Source organism: Pseudopipra pipra, chromosome 1 (genome assembly GCF_036250125.1).
Source record: "Pseudopipra pipra isolate bDixPip1 chromosome 1, bDixPip1.hap1, whole genome shotgun sequence".
Taxonomy (NCBI): Eukaryota; Metazoa; Chordata; class Aves; order Passeriformes; family Pipridae; genus Pseudopipra; species Pseudopipra pipra.
The window spans coordinates 138,215,649-138,243,347 of NC_087549.1; the positions used below are offsets into that span (position 1 = coordinate 138,215,649).

The 27,699-nt window shown below is 38.3% G+C and overlaps 1 protein-coding gene across 6 annotated transcripts in view; it reads right to left on the reverse strand.

Moving 5' to 3' along the window:
* Window positions 1-650: 650 nt before the first annotated feature.
* PRTFDC1 (phosphoribosyl transferase domain containing 1) overlaps window positions 651-27,699 on the reverse strand; it is a 44,606-nt gene continuing 17,557 nt past the window's right edge. For 2 of the 6 annotated variants that reach the window (XM_064635683.1, XM_064635701.1), the window contains exons 4-9: window positions 22,020-22,085; window positions 6,526-6,543; window positions 5,017-5,099; window positions 4,560-4,606; window positions 2,569-2,645; window positions 651-1,920 (exon numbers count right to left, since the gene is read on the reverse strand). In XM_064635683.1, the coding sequence (XP_064491753.1) occupies window positions 1,873-1,920; window positions 2,569-2,645; window positions 4,560-4,606; window positions 5,017-5,099; window positions 6,526-6,543; window positions 22,020-22,085 (339 nt within the window). In that variant the 3' untranslated portion in view covers window positions 651-1,872. The remainder of the gene's footprint in view (window positions 1,921-2,568; window positions 2,646-4,559; window positions 4,607-5,016; window positions 5,100-6,525; window positions 6,544-22,019; window positions 22,086-27,699) is intronic. The other 4 variants (XM_064635711.1, XM_064635692.1, XM_064635729.1 and 1 more) reach the window with 4 other exon arrangements.

Here is a 27,699-nt window from a genome sequence, read left to right on the forward strand (position 1 = left end):
CACTGTCTGACTCATGTGCATCTAAAGTACTTCATATTTTCACACAGTACTTCATATTTTCACACTAATTTTACACAAATTCACTTGCTACATTTTTGTGGTTATTGTTGCTGAAGACTGACCATTGTAGCAAGGCAAACTGGATTGTGACATTTTAAGAAGAGAGGAAAAAGAGGCAATAACCTAATGCATGTCCTGGACTAAACCTAAGCATGTCAGTTTACACAATGTGCCATTACTACAAAATCCATAGAAGTCAGAAACATTAAAAAAAACTTTAACACTCTCATAAAAGAAAAAGAGATGACACTCTTCAGCAGCTTCTTCCAGGGGCTGTATGGGAATGTATTCTTCTCTAAAAGAGAAGAAAGTTACTCTAAGGGAAAGCTTTTCTACAGAATTCTTCTAAAATATAGGTTAAAGGAGTAGGTAAGAGAGGGCTAAAGCATTTCTCTAGCAATAATAATTCTTTGATCTTTTTTGTTCCCTTAACATCATGGATTTTATCCAAATAACAATAGGTTATGAGTCACAGGACACATATATAAGGTATGTTTATATTACCAGTTAAATGTATATTTTTTGAAAGTTTTATGGGATGTGTGAAATATGCTGAATCAGGAAAAAAAACAACTGTGCAATGTAACAAGTGTTCTTAATGTTTCTTTATTAGTTTATAGCAGCTAATAACGATCTGCCTCTCACATTTCAGAGCAAAGCTACTGATACACAGCCCCTTATTTGCATTGGTTTCCCTCAGGAAGTTAAGAACAGTTACATTCAATACAGAATTACACTTCTTGCAGTTAATGTAGTGTGTAAATTCACAAACTTCTTCAAACATGATGTATAAAGAAAGGAAGGAATCCCTAGAGTCTACAGCACTCATGCATTACCTGGTTTTCTATGTTTTCCTATACATTTATTTTTTTTTTTCTATACAAGTCTTCTCCAGCATTGTCAGATCTCTATTCTCGAAGACAATAAAAGGTTACAAAAAGTCTCATCTTGGACATGCTACAAAAATCAAATCATAACTGAATAACTGACTAGAAGTAAACTTTTGCGCTTAATGAGGTCTAATTAAGAATACAGTCAGAGGATACTGTTAATTTTTATACTTGTTTGTGTCCTATAGGAGCAAGGGATACCACACAGAAATTCAAACCTGCCTGGCATTGCTTTGTCTTGATTAAAATTCAGCACATTAAAGAGATTAGATCCATGGCTACATGACATACCAGAACCAGATATCTTCCAATTTCAGATCAACAGTGTATTGCAAGGGTTCATTTTGACCTACACTCTAATTCAGTGCATTCTGAGAGCTACAACTTTGTTTGGAAGAGGCATTAATGAACCACAACACAACACAGAGCTTCAGCTGAAACTTCTGAATTGTGGAATTAAATCAAAATAATGCTTTCAATTTAGCAGCAGCATATCTGACCAAGACTAAAGGGATGATGAAGTCAGTAAAATCCTCTAAAATAATCTTCATGTACAGAATGGCACTGTTGAATTATGTTATGCAATGCCATGAAGTACATGAATTGTGACGGGTGGAATGATGGAGTGAACAAAAAGATGCATTCACAATGAGACCTGAGGCAGACAAGTTATTAGTCAAAAGGCATCTTATGTGATAATTTTAATACTTAAAAAAGGTAGTAACTTTAAAAGCCCTATACTTCACATCTTAGATAAGAGCTCTCACTTCTGTAAATATTAATCAGTATCTCTGGAGTAAACCCCTTATTATACTGAGTTGAAAGACACACGAGTCGGTTGAATCCCTCTTCTGGGAGATGCTTGAGGGAGTGTAGTCAAATTCCTGCTTCACTCAAATATTCAGGTGCGGATGTTACTGCTTCAGACTCTGTATTTTGCTTTGCCATGATCATTGATAACACATATATGCTGAAAAAAATAGAACAGTGATTGCAAAAGCATAGTTGGTTACATTATTGATTATAAATTAATTTTTCAGAAATACTTTGGCTTGGCCAATCTAGTGATCTTACAATTACTCTTTCCAGAGATCTGGAAGTGAATTCTGATTTCACTTTCTAGCTACAGCAAGTTTTTCCACTTGGAATTCCCAGCTTTGAGGTCCGTCCTGGGAGTACCACAAGAAGCAAAGGCAAGGTTTGCACCTTTGTTCCATCCTCACCTCTCTGAGAAAAGGAGCAGGCAACACAGCATTCAAACAACCCATCTGACCTGTGGCTGTTTCACTTCTACAGTTGTCTCTGCACATACTGGGAACGGTGGACCTGAGAAGTCCTAGGCTCACCTAAGATGGAATTATAGCAGAGGTATGACTTCTGCTCTTAGGGGGAAGAGATGGGAAGGAACTTTCTCAGTGCTGAGCAGGGACTCCTTTGTATTATTTGAGGCTTTGCAGGGAATTCTGCACTTACTCAAAGGATCCCAAATCCCAACCACGTCAAAGACATACCTCCTCAGAGCTGAAAGGAGGAGGTAAATGATGGGGTATTTATGGGAATAAATATGGGAAAAGTAAACCAGTGACTTTTTAAACAACTTTTTTTATAAGAAACTTACATTTAGATCTCTGAAGTGCTCGTTGTAGTCTAAGGCATAACCTACCACAAATAAATCTGGAATTTCAAATCCGTAATCTGTATTGAGACAAATAACAAACACCATCAATACAAGATCAGTGGCAATTATAAGCCCTTGATTCATGAGTTGGTTCTCAGCGAGCAAACTCTACATATATGTAGTCAGTTGAGGTTATGCTACTTTTGACTCTGAGACATCAAGGTCAGCAGCAGCCCCATAACCAGTTTCCAGTCATAGACTATTTGTGACAGGGATGTGAAAAGTCAGGGGAGAGAAGGAGAGTTGTGCACAATTATCAATGGCACATTGTGGAAGGAAGCAAGAATCAGAGCTGGAAAATTCTGCTTGTGTTTGGAAGCTCTGTTGGTATATGTGTGTGATGGCAACTGTCCAGTATCACAGTAATGACACAAAAATGTATGATTTTAAACCAGAAGTAACTTTCAGAGATCTAGATATTGTTCTGCCGAGAATAGCAAAAACTACTTTGTATATTATGCTACCAAAACATTTCAAATGCTTCTTAAATTAAAGCCCCAACCTTATGAAGATTCATGAACATGGTTAACAAAGTAAATGCATGCAGTGTAGGTGAATTATACATGTCATACATCTGAAGCTAAGCACAGGCATGTATCTTTTTAACTGTGAAGGTCTGTGCAGTATCAGCACTACATACAACAAGTTAGACTCTTTCCAAATTGTTCACTAAGTAGCTAGAGAAAAACCCAATCTTAGAAACACAAAAATAGGTCCGCACAAAAAATTTTACAGCTATTCAAGTAAGGAATTTATTCAGTTGGGAAAAAATGGGGGTAATAGACACTTTGGAATTGTAAATTGGGGTGAGGAAATGAGACAGCACTATCACTGATTTACAAAAAGATCTCTGATGCTTAATAAAATTCATCACAGTTTGAATAAACAAGGATAAAACCTGTTTCATTTTACAAGTTAATAAATGAAGTAATTTTCTTGCCTTTTTTATATGTTTATCATCAGTGAATCCAGTCAAATATATACTTTAATTTACTGAATTAAATTCTGAATGTTAAAAATACCACTCCACTGTATAAAAAGTTGTACAACAAAATGTTTGGGTCATAGTTTATACTACTGAGCCAGAACTTCAGGGCTATGCTCAACATTTAAGTAACTTTTGCTTCATAAAGTTTCCCTCTCTCCCACATCCCAAATCAAGACCCTTCAGCTGCCTCCTGGTACTCACCTGCCTACTCTCCTTTTACCCTCCTCTCCAACTCAGCTGACCAGAGCCTTCTTCAGTAGCAAATACTGGTTGGTCTATTCTTTCTGTATTTAGCCACATACCTCTTATTACATCATTTATTCTAAATAAGTCTAAAATTACAATAGCTTGGTATAGCTCCATTATGCTTTCATCATAGTATAGTATAAGGACCAGTAATTCAGAGAGAAGTGGTGCTGGTATGACACGAACAGAGCAGCAGGAGGAAGTTTAAAAAGCCCAGTTTATCTTTTGCTTTTTGGGGGGTGGGATTTAATTATAATAACAGTAGTTACCCTTTAAAAAAATACTTTTCAAAAAATTAATTAAAAGTGTTACTCTGATTAAAAAAATGTAAACTTGCAAATACCTATATAATAAAACATCTTTCATGCTCAGATGGAATCCTGCAGCTCCTCCAAAGAGATGCAATGAAGAAGGAAAAAGAAGAAATGCACATTCTCTTCTATATAGTTTGTCGGAGACAGATGATAAAACACTCGCCTTTCATGGATATATAAAGTTACTACTCTGCAGAAAACATAAGGAGGCTAGGCTTTCCAAACCACAATTATACAAATCCTTCCATTGAATCCTGTAGTCCCATTGACAACTGATATTTTTCAATGCTTCTAGCAGTCCACAGAATGATATGAAAGGTAAGTGATAAGAGTAGTGGTAACTTCTTTTACTGTCATGTACAGATTTTTACAACAACACTTACAATCTGGTCTGTACCCATCAGGCCGAGATGTTCTTTTCACCAACAAACTGTAATTAAAAATAAAATAAACCATTTAAATCTAGATATGCCACTGAATAACATGCATAAAAACTCTTCCCTTTATCAAAAAACTTCTGAGCCATGTGAATCCCTGCTCTCATTCTGCTTCCCTTCCTGACAACGTCCTGAGGGCAGGGAAGAGGTGGGTGTGTTCCCCTTCCAAGTCCATCAGTGCCAGCCTTGAAATGGTTAGAGGGTCATTGTCACTGCAGAACAATACAAAAGCATTTCCTCTCCTTTCCTCCACCCTCCCCTTAGTGACTCAAGCAGCTCCTCTGCACAGCTCCCCATGCAAGAGTGCAGCATCGAATTAAAGCAGGATCTCACAATGGGAACCTCCACTGAAAATAGGTTGGACTAGACTAATTAATTACTATTTTGTGATTGTTCTACTCACCTTGCCACTTTAATCATTTTTGGCTTGTATTTTTCTATAGTATTAAGCAGAACCTTCATGGTCCTTCCAGTTCCAACAATATCCTTACAAAACATGAAAAATAGAGCAAGTAAAACACAAAGAAAAGCTGAAAAGAGGAAATTTGGACAATGACTGAGCAGTTCCACCTTCTTATTTTGTGGAGATGATTTATTTTTCCGAGTGCATTGTAAGCCACATCCAAAAAAGGTTATAACTGAGCTTACTCTCTTCGAAGCAAGCATTTTCTATTCATAAAATAATCAGTTCAAGGACTGTCCACTTCCTCTTGAAAACAGCTATGTTGCAAGTATTTGGGATGTAACATGGGACTGGAGATGACTTTACTGGGGGCTGTAAGGATGCAGGGAATAGACTTTTCATATTAAGATCACAGTATGTCAACATCTCTCCAAGTCAGGACTAAATCTACCCTATTTGTTGTTTTCTTAGTCCAGTACAAATGTGGTTTCTCCAGAGCTGCCGTACCCAACGTCATCTCAATGAGATCAGTAGGTACCTGGCTACAAAACCAACCAGGACATGGAGAGCAGCTGTTGTTCCTGAACTCTGTGGGTGTGGATTTTTCATTATCAACACCTTGCCTCTGCTCCCCAGCTGTCTAATGGCATTAACAAAATTTTCTTTGGACATTTTTAATTTCTGTTACAGTAGCTAGAATTAACAAATATAGAGCTCCTATCAGCTGTTCAGGTAACCAGCCATCCCTGTGGCTGATGACTTTTTTCCCACCCTTTGTTAAGAGAAGACATTCCAACATTATACAGTTCCTTCATGACACTCTCCAGCTTACATCCCACAGACTGGGTCTGAAATGCCAGGCAGATCCTGATGTGCTCTCTAACTGTACCAGTTGCTTATTCAACATTTTCAAAGAGAATCACTTATATTAATCTGAAGCACCAATGAGGTGATACATGCTTTCCTCTACAACTGAACACTGTTGTTGACCCACAACAGCTCTGTGATGGGCAGTCCCCCAGGGGACACTGCTGGATGGAGAGTTGGATGCAGGAGCTGGGGATGGGACTTGGGGGAATGACTGACGCTCCCAACCAGCCTGTGAACAACCCTGGAGCTGTAAAGCATGTTCAGGGTTACTATTTCAAAGTCATACACCTGAGAAGTGCAGGGCATCACTGCAGTTGATTCACTGTCCTCCAAGGAACAGAACAACTTGCAGAACATGAGCAGATGAAACCACAGAAAGAACAAATCAAATTATGCAGAAACAAAGACTTCTGGGTATCACAAGGCCGAGCACTAATTAGAGTGACAGCAATGCAGTTTGATCCCTCATGCAATTGCAAAAAGACTGAGAGGCCATTAAGCAGATCAACCCCTCTCCCTCTTCACCACCTCCCAGCTAAAGAAGTGTAAACACAGACAGGCTTTAGAAACTGAACACCCTGTCATGACTCGACTGTGTGACTCTATCTAAGTAAAATATGACATATGCACCGAGCTTACCTCCACAATTAGAACATTCTGGAAGAAACAAACAAAAAGTAATACAATTACACAATATTCACATACTAAAAGAAACAAATACTTGAAAAAGTGAAATGAAGACAGATTCATGTGCATATGTACAACACAGTAGGACACAAGGAGTTTCCTGTTTCATTTTTGTGCCCTGAAAAAGAGCCAGCCATAAGAGCAAGCCCTGCAGTCAGGGGCTACAACTTAATTCAGCTCTGTCTAGATTATCCTCTTTGTCCAAGAACGGATGTAGCTTTGGAAAATAAAATTAGATGGAAGAAATCCAAATGGAATGAGCTTCACTTCATTCCAGTGTCTCTAGCCATGTACTACAGTGTACCCTACAGTTCACTAAAATATTTCCAATGTTAATATGAGACTACAGCAATAATATTCTTTCTCTGAAATAGATGCTCTTCCTCCCTCCACCCACGCCTCAGCAACCTCACAGTAAAGGATTACAGGCTAGGTTGCACCACCCAATCTCATGCTGGGAAGCACCCTCTTTCTCTTCAGATACTGCTGCTGAAATCAGTATTATTTGAAGAGAAGGGGAGTGATCCAGCCAAGAGCAGTGATATCAGGCTTTATGACAGCGTCATCACACAGGCTGATCTTTTTGATGAAATGGTTCATCACTGTTCCAGGAATCATAGTATCTAAGGAGACTTCTGTTCTTCTATTAAAAGCACTAATAAGATGCAATGTCATTATCAGAAGAAATAAAAATGTATTTATTAGTAAGCATTATCATAGGCACGTTCAAAAGTTCTTACAATCTTGCATTAAGCTCTACTGTCTGAAGTGAAACCTGCAGTAGCAAGAAGAAAGTTATTTCACAAATACCTTTATCTATCTATCAGTGTATACATCTTACACACGTGTTCACGCTGTATGTTCTGCAAAACCTCAAGACCAGTTTCGTACCCATGTGGTATTCACCAGACTAGCTTACACTCTGCTTCCTTTCTATCAAGCTTGTTGGCTTTGCTACACCCATAACGTGGAGACTGTCTAACTTCCTTTTCCATCATAGAATCCCAAGGTTGAGAGTTCTGAGAAAGACTCAAACGCATGGAGAAGGAGTGTGTGAAGGGAGCATGCTGACAAACAGCACACCTTTGACACTTCATTAACTGATATGTAAATAATTTTTAATCTTCAAAACAGAAATTATTAATATAGATTATCCATATTTATATTCATACTGCAGCTCCTCCTAACACTCACAGTGCTTGGTAGGGAGACACAGCACACTTCATGCATCAACCACTGCAGAAACATGTTACCACACACTGTATTATACCTGGATGCTTCTGAAATGGCAAAACACTTGGTAAAGGTGTGGAGGGAACTCCCGGTAGTGGTTGAGCAGATGTCAGCAATGGAGATATCACTCAAGAAAGCCACTAATTTAGACTGAGCTCTGCTGGAATGTATATTAATCTTGGAGGGTGGCTCCTTTTTGGTGTTTTCATAACAGGTTTCACTGGTGGTTATCCTGCTTGGCACTCCTGACTTTCAACCTCTCAGCTGCTGACACAAACAACTCTGTATCTAAAACACCTAGTCCTGTGGAGGTAAAAAGTCAAAGGCCTCTTAACAACAAAAGTCCAAAGATGCCCTGCCTCTAGAAACTTCTTCAAGAAAGAAGAGAAGTATGTCAGTCATTTAGATAAGATGAAGAGACCAAAAACATGTTCAGGAGAAGCTTATGACAGGTGTGCAGGAACACATTTTCTTGAAGGAAGCCATTTGGATCCAAAAATGGTTTGGCTCTCATCTGGCTTCCTGGATGAAGTCATAACTAGGAAAAACAGTTCCAAAGACTAGCTCATGACACCTGGGTTTGGGGCATAAGCAAATCACCTGATTTAGTCAGTGGACATCTGAAGATTACATGTCTAAGTATCCCAGTGAACCTGCGCAGCTGGTGGTGATATATGTAAATATTTATGTGTTTATACACACACACACACACATATATGATATATATGATACAGGGAGAGAACAGAAGAGTTGATAAGGAAAGAACCTCACCAGAACTAAAGATGGAAATGAACTCCTTCAGTACCAGGAAACCAGTTCAGGATGACTGGGAGTTGCAAGGTAAGGAGAGGCTGTCCTACCCTCAGCCTGACATCCTGATTCATTCTGTGCATCTCTTGCTGCTCTTCACACTGCTGGCAAGAACTTTACTCCCAACAGAAAAGCACAGACCTTCTAGTGACAAGACCTATCCAGTAGCTATGGCACGAAATGGGACCCCAAATTTGACACAGCAGAGGGCTGCACAGTCCTGCCTTAGCAGTGTCAGGCTGCTCACCCCCGGAGCGAAGGGGAGCCACGAGCTCAGGGCAGTAACACAGCTGGCACTGCAGGGGCCTCACCAGCCCAGGCTCAGCCCACGGAGCCCCAGCGAGGAGGGCAGGCAGACCTGAGACTTGTTCAACCAAGAGTGGATATCATCAGGTGAGTTCATGGTGATGAGGCAGATGTGAGGCCAAGCTGGGATGTCAATCCACAGGTTGGGATCAGGTCCAGTGAGAGTAACCATGATGAAACACAGCCCACTGAACTGCAGGCAGGTCCATAGCGATGAGACAAGTTTGATGAAGTCAGTCTACAAGTCAGAGTCTGGATCAATGTTTGCAGTAACATACAGGCATGGCTGCAGCTGAGCTGAAGGTCAATACCAACACAGCAGAGCTCAGGTCTGGTCCAGGGCTGAGCTGAACTGCTGCTCCTGTGCCCACAGGTGTGGGTGGGGGCCCCAAGAGACACAGGTCATGGCCATTAAAGGCCTATTAGAGCACACAAGGCTGTGACAGACTGAAAGAAAAGCACAATCCTGAAACATTTCATTGATTGACAAATGGGTTTCTTTGCTACCACTGTTGCTTCAGCTATTCTGTCAAGATCAGAAATAAGGATTCTCTTGATTGCTTGCAAGTGGAAATGACAAAATTGGACAGAATGAGGGGACAACAGCCTCCCTGGCCATGGAACTGGGATTAACCAATGGGGAGAAGCAGACCTTACTATTTAACTTGCGAGAAAAAAAAAATCATGGGGCTGAAGAGACCGTGAAAGTCATCAAGACCATTCTGTTGGTCCAAAGAATCAACTTTAAACTATCCCTCACAGATATCTGATTTACCTGTTCTAGAACATGATGAGGACTTCAGATCTTCCCCAGGCAATGTGTCTCAATGCCTCATTATCTAAGAACAAACGTACAGTTAGAAAACTTCTATTGATATTTGGCCTGAACTTGTTTTGCAGTGGACATAGAAAACGCTTTATTTTCTTCTCTTTTTTTTTCTTCTATATTTGGAGAAAGACGTATTTCCCCAGTTTCATCTTCTTCAGATTAAATAACCCCTATTTATTCAACATCTTCTCACAAGTTATATTTCCTAGCTTTCTGATCACCCTTTTGTTCTCCTCTGGAACCTATCCAACTCGTCAGAATCCTTCTCCAGTTGTGGTGTCCCAAACCAGAAAGAAGCCTTTTCCAGTGCTGAGAAGAATAAAAGAACCATTTTGTACGCTTTACAAATAACCTTCCTTTCTATATATTCCAGTACAACAGTTACATCCTTTATAAAGATACGCTGGTGTCTCATGTGCAACTTGTGATCCACCTATTGTCTCCAGTTCAGAACTGCTGCTGAGTCAGTCCTCCCTCACTTACAAACGCAAAAGATTACTTCTATACAAACACAGAAGTTAGTGCTCATCTTTATTGTCATTACATGTCATTCTTTCAACCAAATTCTTAAAATAATTGCTTAAGATCTTAATATCTTGTAGTATTTTTCCAGGTAGTATTTTTCCAGGTAGTATGACTAGCATTACATGCTAATTCCGTCTTTCAGTCAGGAACTAAATATTGTACAGTCCCTGGAGAACATGCTTTAATGCACCTAGTCTGACAGTGAAGCATAATTAACTGTTTCTTAAGAACAGCTTTCCAAGCAGTTATACATCCATCTAATAGAAATTTAATCTTGTCTACGTTTCCTTATCACAAATGACTCATATGAAGGAAAGAGGATTAATGTGGATCCAGACATGCCTGAAGGGTTTGTCTGGCCACAAGAGTGATAGTCACCTGCACATGACTTCAGCTGAAGTGTAAGATCTTGTATTTATTGCCTAACTTGAGAAGGAAGGATTTTGGTGGACCCTGAAATTGTCTGACCAACATTCCATTATTCCTGCCTCTTCTCCATAGAGTTAAGGAGTCCAATTGTTACAAATTATATACATTGGGAAATTTGGTCCTTTGAAAATACCAGTTGTCTGGGCCAGAAAACACAGATTTTTTTTTTTTATTAAGCACATTCTCATTACTTCCAAAAAACACCAATGAGGATTTTCAGTGCTATAGAGAAATCCTGTATGTAAGGACTTTGTAGTGGAAAAGCCACCACAAAACATTTAGATATGAAAATATTTTGTAACTACAAATAAGCAGGCATCCTAACTGTTCAGTGATACTTTAATCTCTGTTTTGATTATGCAGAGTTACTGAGTCTAAAGTCATCATACTTTTCAGTCATTAACTGCTGCTTATGACTGAAGGCATTCAAAGTGGTTTGCCATCCTCTGGTATCAGAAACCATCTCCCACAAAACAATGTGATGTTCTGGGAAACTGACTGTATGGCTGCCTATCCCCTACCCTTCTACTGTTGAAGCAGGCTACTGATAGAATATTCCAGAAAAGCGATGGCATAGCAGAGCAGCAGAGGAACAAACTACAAACTGCAGAGAAATGTTCTGATACACAGTAACCAAGACTAGATAGTGGTGATGTCTACCTAAAACTGGTTGAAACACATTAGCTTATCCTTGATCATATGAACAGCAGAGGATAAAAGAAGAATGCAATAGATACAACAAATCTGGACATCATCAGGAATGTCACCATCATGCTAAATGTAGAGCTGGCTGCATCCAGCATCTCCTATGAAAGGTCAGTTACTTGAAAGACCTTATTCAGCTTCACTGTGAAATCCACCTGTGAGCTGGTGCACAGGAGACCAGTAAAACTCATCAGTTTGTGGTGCTACAGCAGTAACTGATAGCTGGACAAATTATAGGAATCTAAAGGATGCTGAAGAAAAGATCTTTTCTCAAGTATTTGTGTTTGAAGCTCTTGTACCACATAGATTGAGACTTTTGTCCTTTCAGATATACCTGAGACAACTGCAAAGAAGGAAACCACATGAAAATAAAAGCAATCTGGCATTCTGGATTCTGTCTAGTTTTGAAACTCAGAGAACAGGAAATAGGAACATTTACTGACATTTTGATTAGACTGAAGATGGCTTAATTTCTGAGTAGAGCCATTTGCACCAATACAATCTCTGAAGCACATCCAGAAATCTAAAAATGGTGCTCATATATCTTACACTGAGACACAGTACAGGCAGTTTTTTAAAATATGTCCTGGAAAGATTTCACATATAGTCCAAATAAAGAAGGGATGCTGGCTCAACTCTCAGAGAATGAAACACCTTCCTATCAAGCCACTGCAAAAGAATCATCAGCTTCCACTGTCGATGGATCAGAGGGAGGTTGGGAGCTGATAGTTATGGATGACTGTGAATCATTCTGTGTTTACAGCTGTTTCTACCAGGTAGCTGGCAGGATATAGGCTGGTGCAATATAGAGTCACAGAATATCTCAAGCTGGAAGGGACTTATAAGGATCAAGTCCAACTCCTGGCTCTTTGCAGGACAATCTAAAATTAAACCATATCACTAAGATCATTGACCAGATGCTTCTTGAGACCCTGATCACTTCCCTGGGGAGCCTGTTTCAGTGGCCAGCCATCCTTTCAGTTAAGAACCTTTTCCTAATGTCCAACCTGAACCTCCCCAGTTATGGCTTCATTCCATTTCCTCATGTCCTATTGTGGGTCACCAGAGAGAGATCAGCACCTTCCCTGTCCAGTGCCCCCCTTGAGGAAGTTGTAGGCTCCCATGAGGGCACCCCTCAGCCTTCTCTTCTCCAGGCTGAACGGACTAAGTGACCTCAGCTTCTCCTCGTAAGTATTGCCCTTGAGGCCTTCCACTAACTTGGTTGCCCTCCTCTGGACACTCTGAGCGTCTGAGGCCCTTCTTGCATGAAGGTGCCCCAAACTGCACACAGTGCTTGAGGTGAGGCTGCCCCAGTGCAGAGCAGAGTGGGACAATCCCAACCCTCGGCCGGTTGGTGATGCTTTGCCTGATGCCCCCCAGGACAAGGTTGGTCCTCCTGGCAGCCAGGGCACTGCTGACTCATACTCAACTTGCCATTGATCAGGACCTCCAGGTCTCTTTCCATGGGACTGCTCTGAAGCCTCTCATCCCCCAGTCTGTACGTACAAAGAGGATTACCCTGCACCAGGTGGAAAATCTGGCACTTGCTCTTGTTAAATTTCATATGGTTGGTTTTTGCCCAGCTTTCCAGCCTATCCAGATCTCTCTATAAGGCCTCTCTATCCTTGAGGGAGTCCACAGCCCCTCCTGGATTAGCGTCATTGGCCAACTTTCTTAAGGTACCCTCAATTTCAGAGTCCAGATCCCTTATAAAAACATTACAGTGGCCCTAAAATTGTACTCTGTGGTTTTGAATGCAAGGAGTGCTGTGAAGTTTAAAATTCTCCAGTTTTGAGTAATCAGGGCACACAACTTGCAACTCTGCACATGAACATTTACACTGAGCAGAAATAAAAATTGTGGTGTGAACTGGATCTACACAAAAATAAAATGTGTGCTTTCATATTCTTTTCTAGACAGTAGTAAAGATGGTTCATAGCAGCATGTCTTGGGACATCTTGAAAAAGTAGAGGGGGTTTGACACTACTAGTACTATGTAAAATGAAAAATAAATAATTTCTAATCCCTGCATTGCATGTGAATTTGTCTCTCATGCTAAAGAGACATATTTTCACTCTTATAATAAACCTCAGTATCTCTTTGAATTTTAAAAGTTTTAATAATGGACTGGAAACCTGCAAAAATTGAAAATCTTTAGTTTGCTGTCTTTTAAAGCCACACAAGCTTATACACAGCAAGGAAGTAGGTTGTTTTTACAGTACATGTAAGAAAACCCCTGACTTGTAATAAGCTGAAAAATACTCGGGCACTGAGTCAATACATTTCTATTGTTTATCTTCCCACAGGTCAGTAATAAATGGAATAATGTCAGCTAACAAGACCAAGCAGAGTAATGAGAGCATGTATGCCTCCTGCCTGACAGTATTAAGTTCTATGGAAACTATTTTTCACCTTCCTGAAAAAAGAATAACATTTTTTGTCCTAGATTTTGATTTTATGTTCCGTTCAGAAGACTAATTTGGAAGGAAAAATCGCTATGAAATAGCAGTAATTTGAAGTTAGCACTGAATAAGGGTTTGAGGGAAAAGCTGTCTTTGAATTAATATAAAATGTAAAATTTTAACAAGGTAAAATGCTAAGTCGCAAATTTAGAAAGGGGCAGTATTTCCTTGAAAGCTGAAACTACACTTAAGTAATCAAACAAACAACTGTACTTAATGCAATACTACAGCTAAGAGGACAAACTCAGCCCTCACATGTATAACAAGACAATCAGGTAGGGTATTTTCTCCTTAAATGTTTCAGCATAAAATCAGTAGAATATCATGCACACACTTTTTTTTTTAAGAACAGAAAGAGCTTAAGACCGAGAAAAGAAGAATGATTTGAGACCTGAAAAAACTACCTTACAGTGAAGTAAGGTTTGTAGCAGGAAGTAATAGCTTTTATTTAATTAACAGCCCATTTCCCAGTGGGAGAACATTTTTCACAAAAGAACTTTGACCTTTCAGCCCACAGCCTCAGAGAGACCACAAAATACCTTCAACAGCTGAGCCTGGGAACAAAAATTCAGAACTGCTGTATGCACTTGAAATCATGGACTGAATAAAATACTGGCTTTACAGCACATTATAATCCTCCACTGCAGCTGCCCTCCAACTCATTTATCAGTGTTCCACAGCTGATAATTTGCTCTCTTATTTTAGCTCAGAGGAATTCTTAACATTTTTATCTGCCCCTCTAGTCAGAGGGCAGGTGATTAAGTAGGGCAATCACTTTTCTTATCTCAAATTGTCTGATTACCACATTAGGTTAAAACAAAGAATTTCTCCCAATCTGTACTTAGCTTGAAGTTTGCTGATTTTGTTCAGACCAACAGAAGGATCTGTGTGCTTGAACTTTTGTTTCTTCCAGCTATATCAACTGCCTACTTTTTGTTTCCCGTTTTTAATTCCACCTTCAAAGCTTGTCTCATTTACATCCTACAGTACACTAGTACTGTAGAGCAGGCTCTCAATGTATTAGTTTATCTAAAAGAAGCTTAAGTAATGACTGTGTAATAGGCAAATATGCAACCATATGGCAATATAAATTTGATAATGGCAAGCTGCTTAATCCAGTAGGCAAAGGTATTAAAAAAGGCAACAGCAACAGATAAAAAACTGATTCAAATTCAGAAAAGAAAATTAGGTTCACCATTTTAACAGTGATGACAGTTGACTATCGCTAAAACATGCCTGATGTAGGGAGACTTCTCCATCAAGTCTGTAAACCAAAACTATTGGTAGTTCAAAAGAGACAATGTAGGTACAGTGAAGAAATGATCATTTCGGACCCTTCATTCTAATCACCCAGAAGTTCCAACAAAGTGCTTTTGGACCCTAGGATAAAGGAATCTCTTAAACAAAGCTCTGTTTGTGATCAGGCCAAATAACTGTACTGGGAAGTAAAAAAAAAAAAAAAAAGAAAAAGAAAAAAAATTAACCTTAATGTGGCAAGACTGGCAGAAATTTTTAAGGAAGCAATTCAAAAAGACAGTTGTACCTAAGTCTTGTAAAGCTCATTGAAGGTAAGCAGGTAGCAATCTCAACAAAAGAACTTTTTCGTGTGCTACTTAAATTTGAAACTCCTTTCTGGAGTGGGACTAAAGGTGTAACAGGAGGTACAAAGATTTGACACAAATGTGGATAACAGTTCTAGCACTGGGTGTATTCAAAATGAACCGGGATTTTGTAAGCTTCTATTCTTGCTGTGTTTCATACCTCCTTTCCCTAATAAAATTTCAGTTGTCTGCTGCAGAAGGCATGACACAAGCCTAGAGAGACCTTTCATCCTATCATGTGGTATGGTGATAATGCTGATCTTACAAGTGGAGAAAATATATGGAAATTTGGACTGATGGAAATACTTTTATCGTCAAGTTCCCATTGAGAGCTCGAGTTCATTCCTCTCTCCTTCTTGGATAGAACTATTCTTAAACTATTTGAGGGTACTTGTAACATATTGTTAGCTATACCAGCTTATAAAATATATATCAATACGCAGTTGCTGGAAAAGGTGAGTTCTTTTATGCATCCAGTTTCATGAATGAAGGCATATTTGTAAAAAAAAACAAACCAAAACCAACCCCCCCCCCCGCAAAAGATACATCTCCTTTTTACCTATGTCTATTTCTTTTATTTTTTTAGGGGGATGAGGCAGAAGGCTTCAGTACACTGTATTTTCATTCCCTTTAGTTCAATTTCCATTCAGAAGTCTGCATTTTCAGTTATATTATTTCTAAAGAAACCTTTTCATGTGTACTGCATATCAGCAGAAACACATAAATTGATGTGATTCTTCAAACTGAATTTTTAATGGATTTTCAGTTTACTCATCACACCTACAGCACTTGCTTTCTTAGCATTGTATTTGGCAAACCTCAGGTACTACTGGTTAAAGACATTTTATGAGAACTTAAGCTAAGCTTGAAGCAGCAGTACCACAAAGCTCAAGAATGCTCATCAAACAAAGGTTAAACAATTGAGTTTCAGTGAAGAGGTCCAAAGGGAGCTATAAGAAATCATTTTATGGTATGCACACAGCAATGAAATCCACATGTATTAACACTTCATCACAATGTTAGAAACTAATAAGAAAGACTTTTGAGAAATAAGACATCTGAATAGGAACTTTTTACGGGGTTCTAGAAAGGTCATGTATGTCTGATTTTAACCTTTTCTGCTAGGCTTATCCACATCTAATGCCATTTCTTAAAGAACAGATATGGTATGTCAAAAATATTATTTTTTTGACACTTGGTTTTGCTTAGTGTCAGCTGCTGATGGGAGCAACTTGGTTGGTGTGTTAAGAGTCCACATATACAGACTCCAGCTACTTAAATTCTGTAAAACTGGTTCAGAATCTCGAAGAGTTAACAGAGTGGGGGACATAATGGAGGGCCTGATGCTTTGTTCTTAGAGAGCTTTGTGTCAAATGCTGTGCACACTCGTGTTCTGCTTGCAGCCATGCTCACAGCACTCCTTCTGTTGTACATAAGTAGAACAAACTACCATAATTAATTTAAAGGTAATGCAGGAATGAATCACTGTCTTCATTTTCTGACTTGAAGGAAAAAATGCAATCTTCTGGACATCTGGAATTTGATGAGGATTTTCTGGGCAGAGGTGAAACAGAATTATGAACATGTATGATGTAGAAGCAGGTAGACAGTGGCTGAGCAGAGCCCATGAGAAAAATGGGATGGGAAGGCTGGGAAGTTTTTTTTATACTTTTTCCTCCTCCAGAACAACAACAAAAGAAAATAACGATGAGCAGTAGAACAGATTACCTAAGAAGGAAGTGCAAAGAAATGTGTCTTTTGCTTTGGAAAAAGCAGCTAAGGATGGCAACTGTCAGAAGAATAGACAGTATCAAATCTAATTAAGAAAAAATGCAGAACAACAGAAGTGACTAAAGATGGCAGTTCAGCAGAGGTACTGAAGATGTGGAATGCTTCAAGACACATAAAATCAACTTCTGAAAAGATGAAAAAGGCAAGGCTGCATGTCTGATAGGAACACAGTAAGATGTTGAGGTGAGCGGGGGACATGATTATTGCAGAAGTATATAGTGGATTTTGTATACATTTACTGTCATAGAAACTGTCTCTCAGGTACATAATGTTCTAAATAATGCCATTATTTTTTCTGCAAATTTATGGGCATTATTCTGGAAAGGAATACAAATAGGGAGAGAAATCTCTACATTAGTTAAGGCAGTGAACACCGAAGGAGAGAAAAATAAGTATAGAACCAAGAGAATTCTGAGAAACAAACTTGGAACAGTAAGTATAACATGTATTTTAATCTAGAGAATAAAACATTGTGTTACACAGCTGCCACACGTGTTTTACTAAATACTGAAGTGCTAACATATTTAGGAGAATGCTAGAGAAACAGCTCTCAGAACTGTTGCTAGAGCCTATGACATGCAGAGAAAATGGTTCAGTAAAGTATGAAAGAAATGAGAGGCATAAGAAAAGAAAGTGAGATTGCATTATGCTCCTGGAACATCCTCCCAAATGAGAAGTGGAGCAAGAAAATGGTAGACAGTGGATAAATTGATTTAGGTGAGGCATATAGAGGAAGTCTGGAGATTTTATAGCACAAACCTGCTGCATGGAGGATATCTTCTTCCTAGTGAAACTTCTTTTTAGTACAAGCTGACCAGTCATTTCAGGAAACCATCAGAGTGGCGATGGAGTGTTTAAACAAACACAATGAAGTGCAAAGAGAATACAGACATTGACTTTCTTTTTTCTTGATTGCTATTTATTACCTTCTACGCTTCTCCAAAAATGTCAAACCACTGGCTATAAACAAGATTATGAACAAGAGGAATTCATAAAGAACATAAGCATCGACAGATGGAATATCAGAAATTCCCTGGCTCCAAAATTGTATTATATGAACTGTATAACTACTTTGTTTTAATTCAGGTTCTGATTAACCTAAAAATAATAATAATTAATTTTGTTCACATTTTATGTTATGCAAAAATAGTGACAATGACAAAAATATATGGATCTAATTTTGACATCAAATACATTATACAACTGTAAGAACTATTTAATTGCAAAATGATATAAACTGTAAATTTATGATTTTGCCTAACTTCTCTGTTGCAAGGAGACAAGTCAAAGTGGTATATAAGCTTTTTTGAAAGGTAACAGGACATATTTTACCTATGGAGTGATATACAGAATGATTCCTGTCAGTGATGACTTTGAATGACAGAACGTGCTCCAAAGCTCTTCAGACAAAAATATACACACATAAAAGTATAAAAGATAAATGGCAATGACACTCAAAACTCAGGTACAGCTGAATCTCCTGAAGTTTCTAGATGCTTTAAAATTTACTTTAACTGTCACAAATACTTGAAAATATGTTAGGAATTTTTATAGTATTACACAATATAATTACAGTTTTGATACTAAACAGGGTTATATTATTTGTTCTTTCACCGCATCTTCATAAATTTTCATTGCCATCTTGCTTTGAAACAATTTTCTGGACAGTAATTATTCATCTCCCCTTTTCAAAATTTATTCGTCTTTACAAACATTAATGATAAATTTTACCCAAATGAGCATTTCAGCTTTAAAGTAATTGAAAACTAAGCAGCTACTTAACTATGAAATCAAGTACTGAGAATTTTATGTTCATCACCTACATCATTAAAGGAGAGATTTTTAAATTATATTTTTTCGGCATAGAAATGGTTACAAAGCATTAGAATGTTAAGCTATATCAGGACTCATTCTTCAAGTACCTTTATTAATGCTTCATGCCATGGAAACTTCATTCTTGCCTCTGTGACCTTCTTTACAGAAGAATAATTTCAAACAGGGGATGATTTTCTTCAAGTAACAGTTTGAGCAGTTTGGGTCTGTGTGCTCTCTTCTATAATATTTCTCTTTTTCATGGTTTGGGTCATTATATATTTTTCCCTGGTTTATAATGTTTTTATAAACAAAAGCATATTGTAGAGAAGTACAGAGGAGATATTCTTCCTTCTGAAGAGCCATTATCCCTATCAGCCTCTTTTTAATTAGCTTTTAAAATTCTCTGCTTTCTTTAGGCTTTCTCAGAAAAAACCATTGTTATATACCAGCATGTTCACTCAGTAATCTTTTTTTCCAATAATAAGTAAAGCATGAATGTGCCTTAGTTGTTCACTAAGATCACAGGCTACCTGAAGTTCCAGGTATTATTACTTAATGAAGGGCACTTTAAGATCAAAATCTCAGAATCTTCTATATGTAGGTTCCAAAATCGTCCACATTCATTCATGCTTTTGAACTTTACAGAAACTTAATGGAACTTACAATATTCCAAACTCATGCTGGTGTTTCTGAAAACACCTTCCATGATAGCAAATTAATGGAACTTAACCTGGTATATGACTTTTTCAATACAATTACAATATTTTCTTAATAAGTACTCCAAGCAGGCAGAAGCAGAACCCAGCTCACTCAATAGCAGGAAATTTGAATTCTATCAGTAAGTTTTTAACTAATTCACTCAGTGACTTTGGATGGTTCCTAAAGCCAGCAGATTTAAAAGCCAGCAGCTAAAGAGAGGCACTAAAAACACTTTAAGGAAAGATTTCCATGGCCTGTAGGAGGCTCTGAATCAGCCCACAAATGGCTGATTAGTAAAATGTGCTGAATACTTACACTAACTGCTGAAGTCAGCAACAGATGGAGGAGTTGGCATCCGTGTACGTAAGGCCACTCCTTCACAAATCCAACTTTAGACATGAAAGCATGAACATGTGAGCCTAAGCTTTGCATTCCAACTCTCCGATCAGTAAAACGAGTCCCAAGGAAACCCCATTCTCACGTGTGAGAGTGGAAGTGCTATTTCACTGTTCACACATCAGCTGTGTCACAGACAGCCACGCTTACAAACCAGTGCCAAATGTGCCCTTTCAGCAAGTCTGCCTCCCTGGCAGTCCCAGCTCCCCCTTCCTGCTCTGCTTCAGCCTCCATGCTCAGCTTCCAGCACTGGGCTCCCTTCCTGATCAGCAACCACCTTTGTTCCCAAACCAGCCCCTTCACACCTACCCAGCCTCCTTACCCAGCAATCTTAAACTATGCTGCTGTTCAGTCTTCTCCCCAAGTATTTTCTAGCCTCCCAACAGCCGAATTTTGTGTCCCATTCCATACCTGGGAACAGGAGAGCCATGCCAATGAGAAAAAGGTTACCAGGATTTTCATTTTAGGAAGACAATTTACCTAATTTTGGACAAGAGCAGAACTAAATGGGATGAAACTTTGTTTCTCTCTCATGCACATGTGGACATATACAAATACACAAAAGTCCTGAAAAAAATAATGTCTTGCCCCAGAATTCAAATTACACTAGAAGTATTATGGATGGAAGAAATATTAATAACTGAAGCCATTAATCAAGAAAATTTGGGATTGGAAGATGGGGAAGGGCAGCTGGGCCTGGAAGTTTAGAAAGCATTTGGACTACCTGAGTAAGAGAATTGTTAAGATGAATAGGTGCATTGCCAGTTCTGTAGGGAAACATATGCAAAATCATCACAGAAAAACAGGTAACTCCAGTGTTTGAATACTAGAAAGTAGCAAATTAATTAATATTTTCCAAGAACATGGTTAATGCTTTAGTGGTAATTTGGAAACAACACCCAGCAGGAGTATTTAGAAGTGTAAATTGAGTACACATGTATCACTAATATATTCTGAGTATAACAGCATTTTTTTCATTTAAGTTCTAATTGCATCAAAACCTATTTAATATTAATGAAAACATTTAAAGTTAAGTTTTTCTCTTCTTCTTCCTGTTTGCTATAGTACAACAAAATAAATGAGTTTGCTAGGGCTACATTTGAGTGCTTTGAAGAAACTGATATTATCTAGTACCAGCTAATAAAACAGTAACTGCACATACAGTATAAATAACAAGATAAGTATTATGTTGCCGTAATGCATAAGTAAAGACTCCATTTTCTGACCATTTTCCACGCAGACCATTTGCCTAATGAAATCAGCCTTCCTTCCTCTTCAAAGTGCTGCTTTGTATTGCCACAGTTGGATGAAAATAGCCTTTTCACTGCCTGAAACCACTCTCTCTCATTACCACAACGTCAAGCACAGTGCAGATTCAGTCATACAGCCAGCCTGATGTTGAAATAAAAAAATCCCATTTGATTCTCTGAGTGAAAGGTTCCACAATGGGATTTTGTGCAGTAGGCAAAATGGTATTAAACCCATACGATGAATTCAAGGGGGATATTCAATGTGCAGTTTGCTTGCGTGCACCCACTGAAGGCAACAAGGCTCCAAGACACAAACAAGCTCAGGGGAAACATTACAGCACAAATTTTGCCCACAATCTCACTGGTGGTAAGTGTATAACTATTGGGGACTCCCTACATTAAGATGGAGGGGCTACATTCTGATCTTTTGGGGCATCTGCAATCTGAAACCAATGGCATCACAGCAATTTAATACAGGCTAATAAATATCTTTGACTCTAATATTAGTATCTGATAGTCCATGTGCAAAATTACAAAGACTTTCTTAAGTGTTTTTATGGATTTATTTTCTTTCTTAAATTTAAAATTAACAAACCTTCCCAGTCAGCTTTGAAAGATCATCTCCACCCATGATCTGCATATCTTGCATAGACTGATCATTCTGAAAGAAGAAAGATCAAACTTTGAAATTGGTTACAACTGTATAAAATAACAATACAAACATGTTAACTTTTTTCTTCAATCTTTCACAGTCTTGGTTACTTATATTTTCTAATGCTTGTTAATATTGGTGTACAACAAAACCACACTCTCACTTGGTCCTGTGGCTTCTATCATCTCCTGGTTGTATTTAAGCTAATATCAAGCTCTAGGGTTTACTGAATTAGAAAAAGTTGCATTTTTCTCTTTAAAATAATAGTCCCTTGCTTGCTATTTCTTAACATGTCAAGTGTTGAGTAACATATTTGTCCCTTTCACAACGGGAAGACAGGAGCATCTCAACACTTGACCAAACACCTGTAAGCACATTCTCTTTTTGAAACAGTCTTTAGAAACACATGCAAAATGTGCTTACATCTATCACTCACAGAGAGAACTCGGCTATTTTTGAAGGAATTAATTCCATTTTTTTCAAGGGAAAAAAAGTTTTGCAAAATTTATCCCTTGTTATTAAAAATAGTTTCAGTGTGCCTTATAGTTTCCAGGGCTTTATTTTTGCAACTGACTCAAAGATAAAATCCTTGAAATCAAGGATTTTATAAAATAGATTTTATAAAATAGAATACTACTAATCAGGTTGAACTACATGCAACAGAATAATATGCTTTGATTTGCCTATTAAAAAAGGAATTTTTAAAAAAACAGTAAAAATTCTTTTTTGATAGATTTGTTTTACAGACATTTCTAGTTGAAATTCATTCTGATGGGAAATTCTCAACCAGCTCTAGGTCAAATTCATTATCAGCAGAGCACAAAGTTAATATCACATAAGGGAGACACACAGAAGCCCTACCTTTAAGGGAAGACAGAAGAGGCCCTAAAGAAGATGGCAAATTAAAAAATATACAGTCGTGGCCAGGCTATATGAACTTCTCAGAAAAAGCAAAAGCAAAAGTAAGTATAGTTAATGTGGGGGTTTTGCCAAATTGGTGCATGTGCTAATCTAATCTCCCTACCCATAAAAAGACCACATTAGTCCAATTTCAATAATAGCTGCAGTACCACAATGTGACACTCTAGTTTATTGGTAAGACCAGGAAGCTTCATCATTACACAATGATGTAAGCACAATACTTGAATACTTTGCCTTTATTTCATAAATCCAGTGCTCTGCAGTCAAATGTTTTTCCACAGATAAACAGTGGGACATCAGGACTTTTAAGGCAGGTGAGGATCTACTGGACTAAGGGGTTTAGAGCTCTTCTTCTTCCCCTCAAGAAACAGGATGAACAGACAGCACCCTGGCACTGCCGTGCAGCACAGTCACACTGCAGGAAATCACACCTGCCCACGCTCACAGCCCAGGTGGCACAAGTCCAGGGACTTCCAAGGTACCTTTGTAGCCACTGGATCAGAAGCAATCTGACAACCCCAGGAACAATTCGTAGTCCCCATGGGAATGGATTGCCTAAATTAATACAGCCTTCCTGAGTAGCTGAAAGTAAAGGTGGTAGAATTGCCCAGAATTGCACTGCAGTCCCACCAGAAGCCTCTCCCGCTTTTACTCAGATTCCACTCTCCAAAAAACTCTCACACCACAGCTTTGTAAAAGGTCCTAAGCAGTCACTGCCTTAAAAGACAGCTTTTAGACCTGCCTTCACTTTTTCTGCACCGGATCTGGGAGCTTTAGATAAATTTCATGCTGCTCTGATCCGTTTCCTGGGAAACAGAGCTAGAGCAGCAATGAAGGTTACATCCCATACATTTTCTAATATAAATTTCAATATTTCTTTTACTTCCGTAAAGAAAAATGGAAAAAAACCACCCCCAAACAACAACAAATCAATGAACTGATGTCTTCAGAAGATTATTTTAAAACTAAACAAAAAGCGTAGATTGAGAAGATTTAAAGTTCAGGCTTAAAAGCACAAGTTTTATGTTGTAAAGCAAGACAGGTCACTCTTCAAAAGTCAGGGATGTATTCAAGTCAAGACTATTATAAGACTATAAAAAGCAGATTGTTTCTAATATCTACCACAGCATGTGTAACCAAGGCACTGACAAAATATTTTTTCATTTCCAAATGAGAAAGTGTGGAATTTCATTACAACCAGCACACAAGAATTACTGAAGAGGCAGTTTGCCCTTAGTCGCTAGTTGAAAAAGAGAGAGGGGAAAAAAAGATAACAGTGAGGTGCAATGATTAATGAATTTATTTATTTTTAACTAAAAAAAATATCTCTTTCAGCAGTTGTCACAGCAGCACTGTTTCCTTTGCACTTGGTATTTCTGCCTTCAGCTGAAAGGAAGATGCTGAAAAAGCATCTTCATTGCTGGCAAGCAGCTAAGCAAACACAAAAGCCATTGAGAGCAGGGGGATCACAGCATCCCGTCACCCTCAGCATTCACACATTGGCTGTCGTGACACAACTGCACAAAATTATGAAAATCCTCAGCTGAGTATTCACTGTGCCTAAAAACATACGGTTTTCTATATGGTTTCTATATGGTTTCTTTCTATATGCAGCTCAGAACCCTCCAACCAAGGTGTTTTCAAAAAATTTAAAGAAATTCCTTGCATCACACTGTAGGCAATTCTCTTGCCAAAAAAACAAAAATCAGATAATTAATTTCAATGCCATTTGTAACTATCTACATTCATCACTTAACTCATGTTGTAAAATACATACCTGTCAAACAGCAAGACTCAACACCACAGTGTCACATTACCGTGATCATAATGTTCACATAGATAATTTGCACATTATGGTTGCCATAGGAACCTCCCAGTGCATTTTTCTGAGTTCTCAGTTCATAATCTCAAAATAACACTGCACTAAATGTTAAGTATAAAGTACAATGAATGTCAGGAAAGAAAAAAAACCTGTTTCATTCAGTACCAATTACTGTCAATTCAGAACTGTTTGTTTAATTTTCATGGTCTCAAGTCATTCAGAGCTTCTTTTTTCTTTAGGAGTTGTTCCAAATGATTGAGTCTTTACAATTTCTTATAAATGCAGAAATATGAATTGAAGCTTCACTTTCTGTCACCCAGGGTTCCTCAAAACTTGCTTTCTAACATCCCTAAACCCTATCAATTAATTTTTTTTGGTGTTAAATGTTTGACACTAAATATATTGTCCCAGATAGAGACAGAACTAAATCACACTATGTTTTGGTTCATGCAGCACAAAAATTATTGCAGCTGTTTCTGACAAGACATGATGCATTGTATTGCATCCCTACACCTCAGACGAAAGCTATATTTAATCCTACATTTCTGATTTCTTTCTGTGCTTAATAAATCTGTGTTTTCCAGGATAAATCTCAATTTCTTTGGTTGTATTTGCTGTGTTGTGCTTTTTCACCTGTTCATCTTTGTTTTATAATTTTATTTCATTCAGACCTTGTCCATATACATCTTCAGATCCTATGAATACTTGATGAATGAAAGCAAGAATGTTATTTCCACCTCCATTTTTCATGGCATACAAGGTAAAACCTTTGCTTTCTATGTAGATTCAAAGTATAGATATTTAAATTCCATCTATACTAAGTCATGTCTTTTGAACTGGGTGGGGCACAGGATTATTACATCTCTTTTACATCTCCTGAGATCAACACTTGGACACAGTTCAAGTTACAAGTGAAATGAGTTGGGTGGTCTCAGGAAAATTCATTATAAACAGCATTGCTCATCTGAAAATTGCACCAAACTGTGAACATCTGTTACTCTTCTAAAGAAACAGAATCTGGAGTACATTAATACTGGGCCCACTGAAACAAAGATTCTTTAATCATGGCAAAAAAGTAGCTCTAACAGAACAGTTTAAATGCATAACTAAATTATGAATTATGGACACAAGGTTATTATTATGTATCTAATTACTACAGTCCGCAAAGTTTGTATGGAATTTCTTTAAAAAATGTGGTTACCTTTTTCTCTGAGAATTCATCAGGGAAGCTCATAACAAAGAAAGATGTGACCATCAGGCCTGCTCTGCTTTGCTTTCTACCCCTTGGGTGATACTGCAAATCCCCCAACCTGAGGATTCACATGAGGAAAGCTCTTTCACTTGGCACCATCATCCCATCTCCTACAACTGAGTTTTCCAGGAAGGTTACTTAGAAGCATCATATACTTGAATTAATACTATTTTGGGTTTCTTCTCTACAGAACAACAACAAAGAACAAGAGACCTCAAGGGTGCAGAACGTGAGCTGTCACAGTTTTCATGCCAGACAACTGGAAGGACTATCCAGGCTTAAGTAGCAACATTCAGAGGGCAACTAGTAAGTACTGTTAAGCTGGAGACTTGTGCAAATGAGTGGGAATGATATAGATCACTTCCCAGGAAAGACTGGAAAGTTTGCCTTCCCTTCCCCAGAATCACATGTATACCAAAGGGCAGACTGCAACCTCCAGGGTACACCCACATTCAAAATAGTCAAGTGCCAGGTCACTGATATATTTTTCAGAGGTGCTTTGAACACCTCGCAAACAATCCAACAATGCTGAGCCAACTGGAAGTCAAATACAGTAAACTGGCATACACCCACTGCCAGGACGTCCCCTTTCCCACAGGGACAGTAAAGGTACATTTGCACTGAAGCACTAACAGCTTTGTGTATCTCTGTCAGCTTTAAAGATGCCTTCCTGAGCTGACCACACCACTGACTGTGCTGCACTGAGACAGCCCTATTGCTATTGCCAGGACAACCTGCGACAGCAGATTTTAAACTGGTGTAGGTGTACATCTATCAGAGTTCTAGTTGCCACCATGTAAGACATACTTTACTTCTCTAGTTTGAAAGTGCTTCAAATGCAGGCTAGTCTATCCAGTTCCAGGGAAGGCCAGAGTTCTGCAATGAGGAAGTTGGCTTTGGACAGAGAAAGGCAAACAGTGAACTTACTGACAGCAAGGTACTCCTTATCAGCTGACTTGCAGTAACACCTGGGTATGTTTCTTCCCTACTGTAAAAGCAAGGCAGGTCATTCAGCTTAAACAATTCTCTAGGCAACAATGAGTTATTAAACTGAATAAATGGGATTGTTTGCAATCATCTGGTCAGACATCCAGTAATTTCTTGTGTACTAGGACTCCTGCATGCCTCCTCTGTATTTAATTCAAAGAAGGTAAGGTATCTTAAAAAAGGGCCAAACTGTCATAAATTGAAGCAGAATTCAAACCAGTTAACCTGGCTAATAAGGATTATAGACAATAAATTATTTTGTATTTTTATTTCTGGTTTAGCAATTCAGTTTTATGTAATTGCTTGGTATTGATTAAGAATGGTATTGATTTAAGAATGATGCAGTAAGATTGCAGCACCACATGGCACAAACAGCACCTGTAAGCTTGAACTGAAATCAAGAACATATGATACCAATTGTTTTGAATTGTACATATATTAGAAACACAATGTATCCTAAAAACTCAGGTTAATTTCCACAGAATGTAGTCTGAGATTTCCTTGTACTCTAACTTGCTTTTATTCTGCAAGATAATATTTAAAACATAGAAACAAAATCTGTGTATGTTCCAGAATGAGAAGAGGTACTAACAGTTTCACAGGGCTCTTCAGTTGCGTGAGGTAAAGTTCAGATCACATAA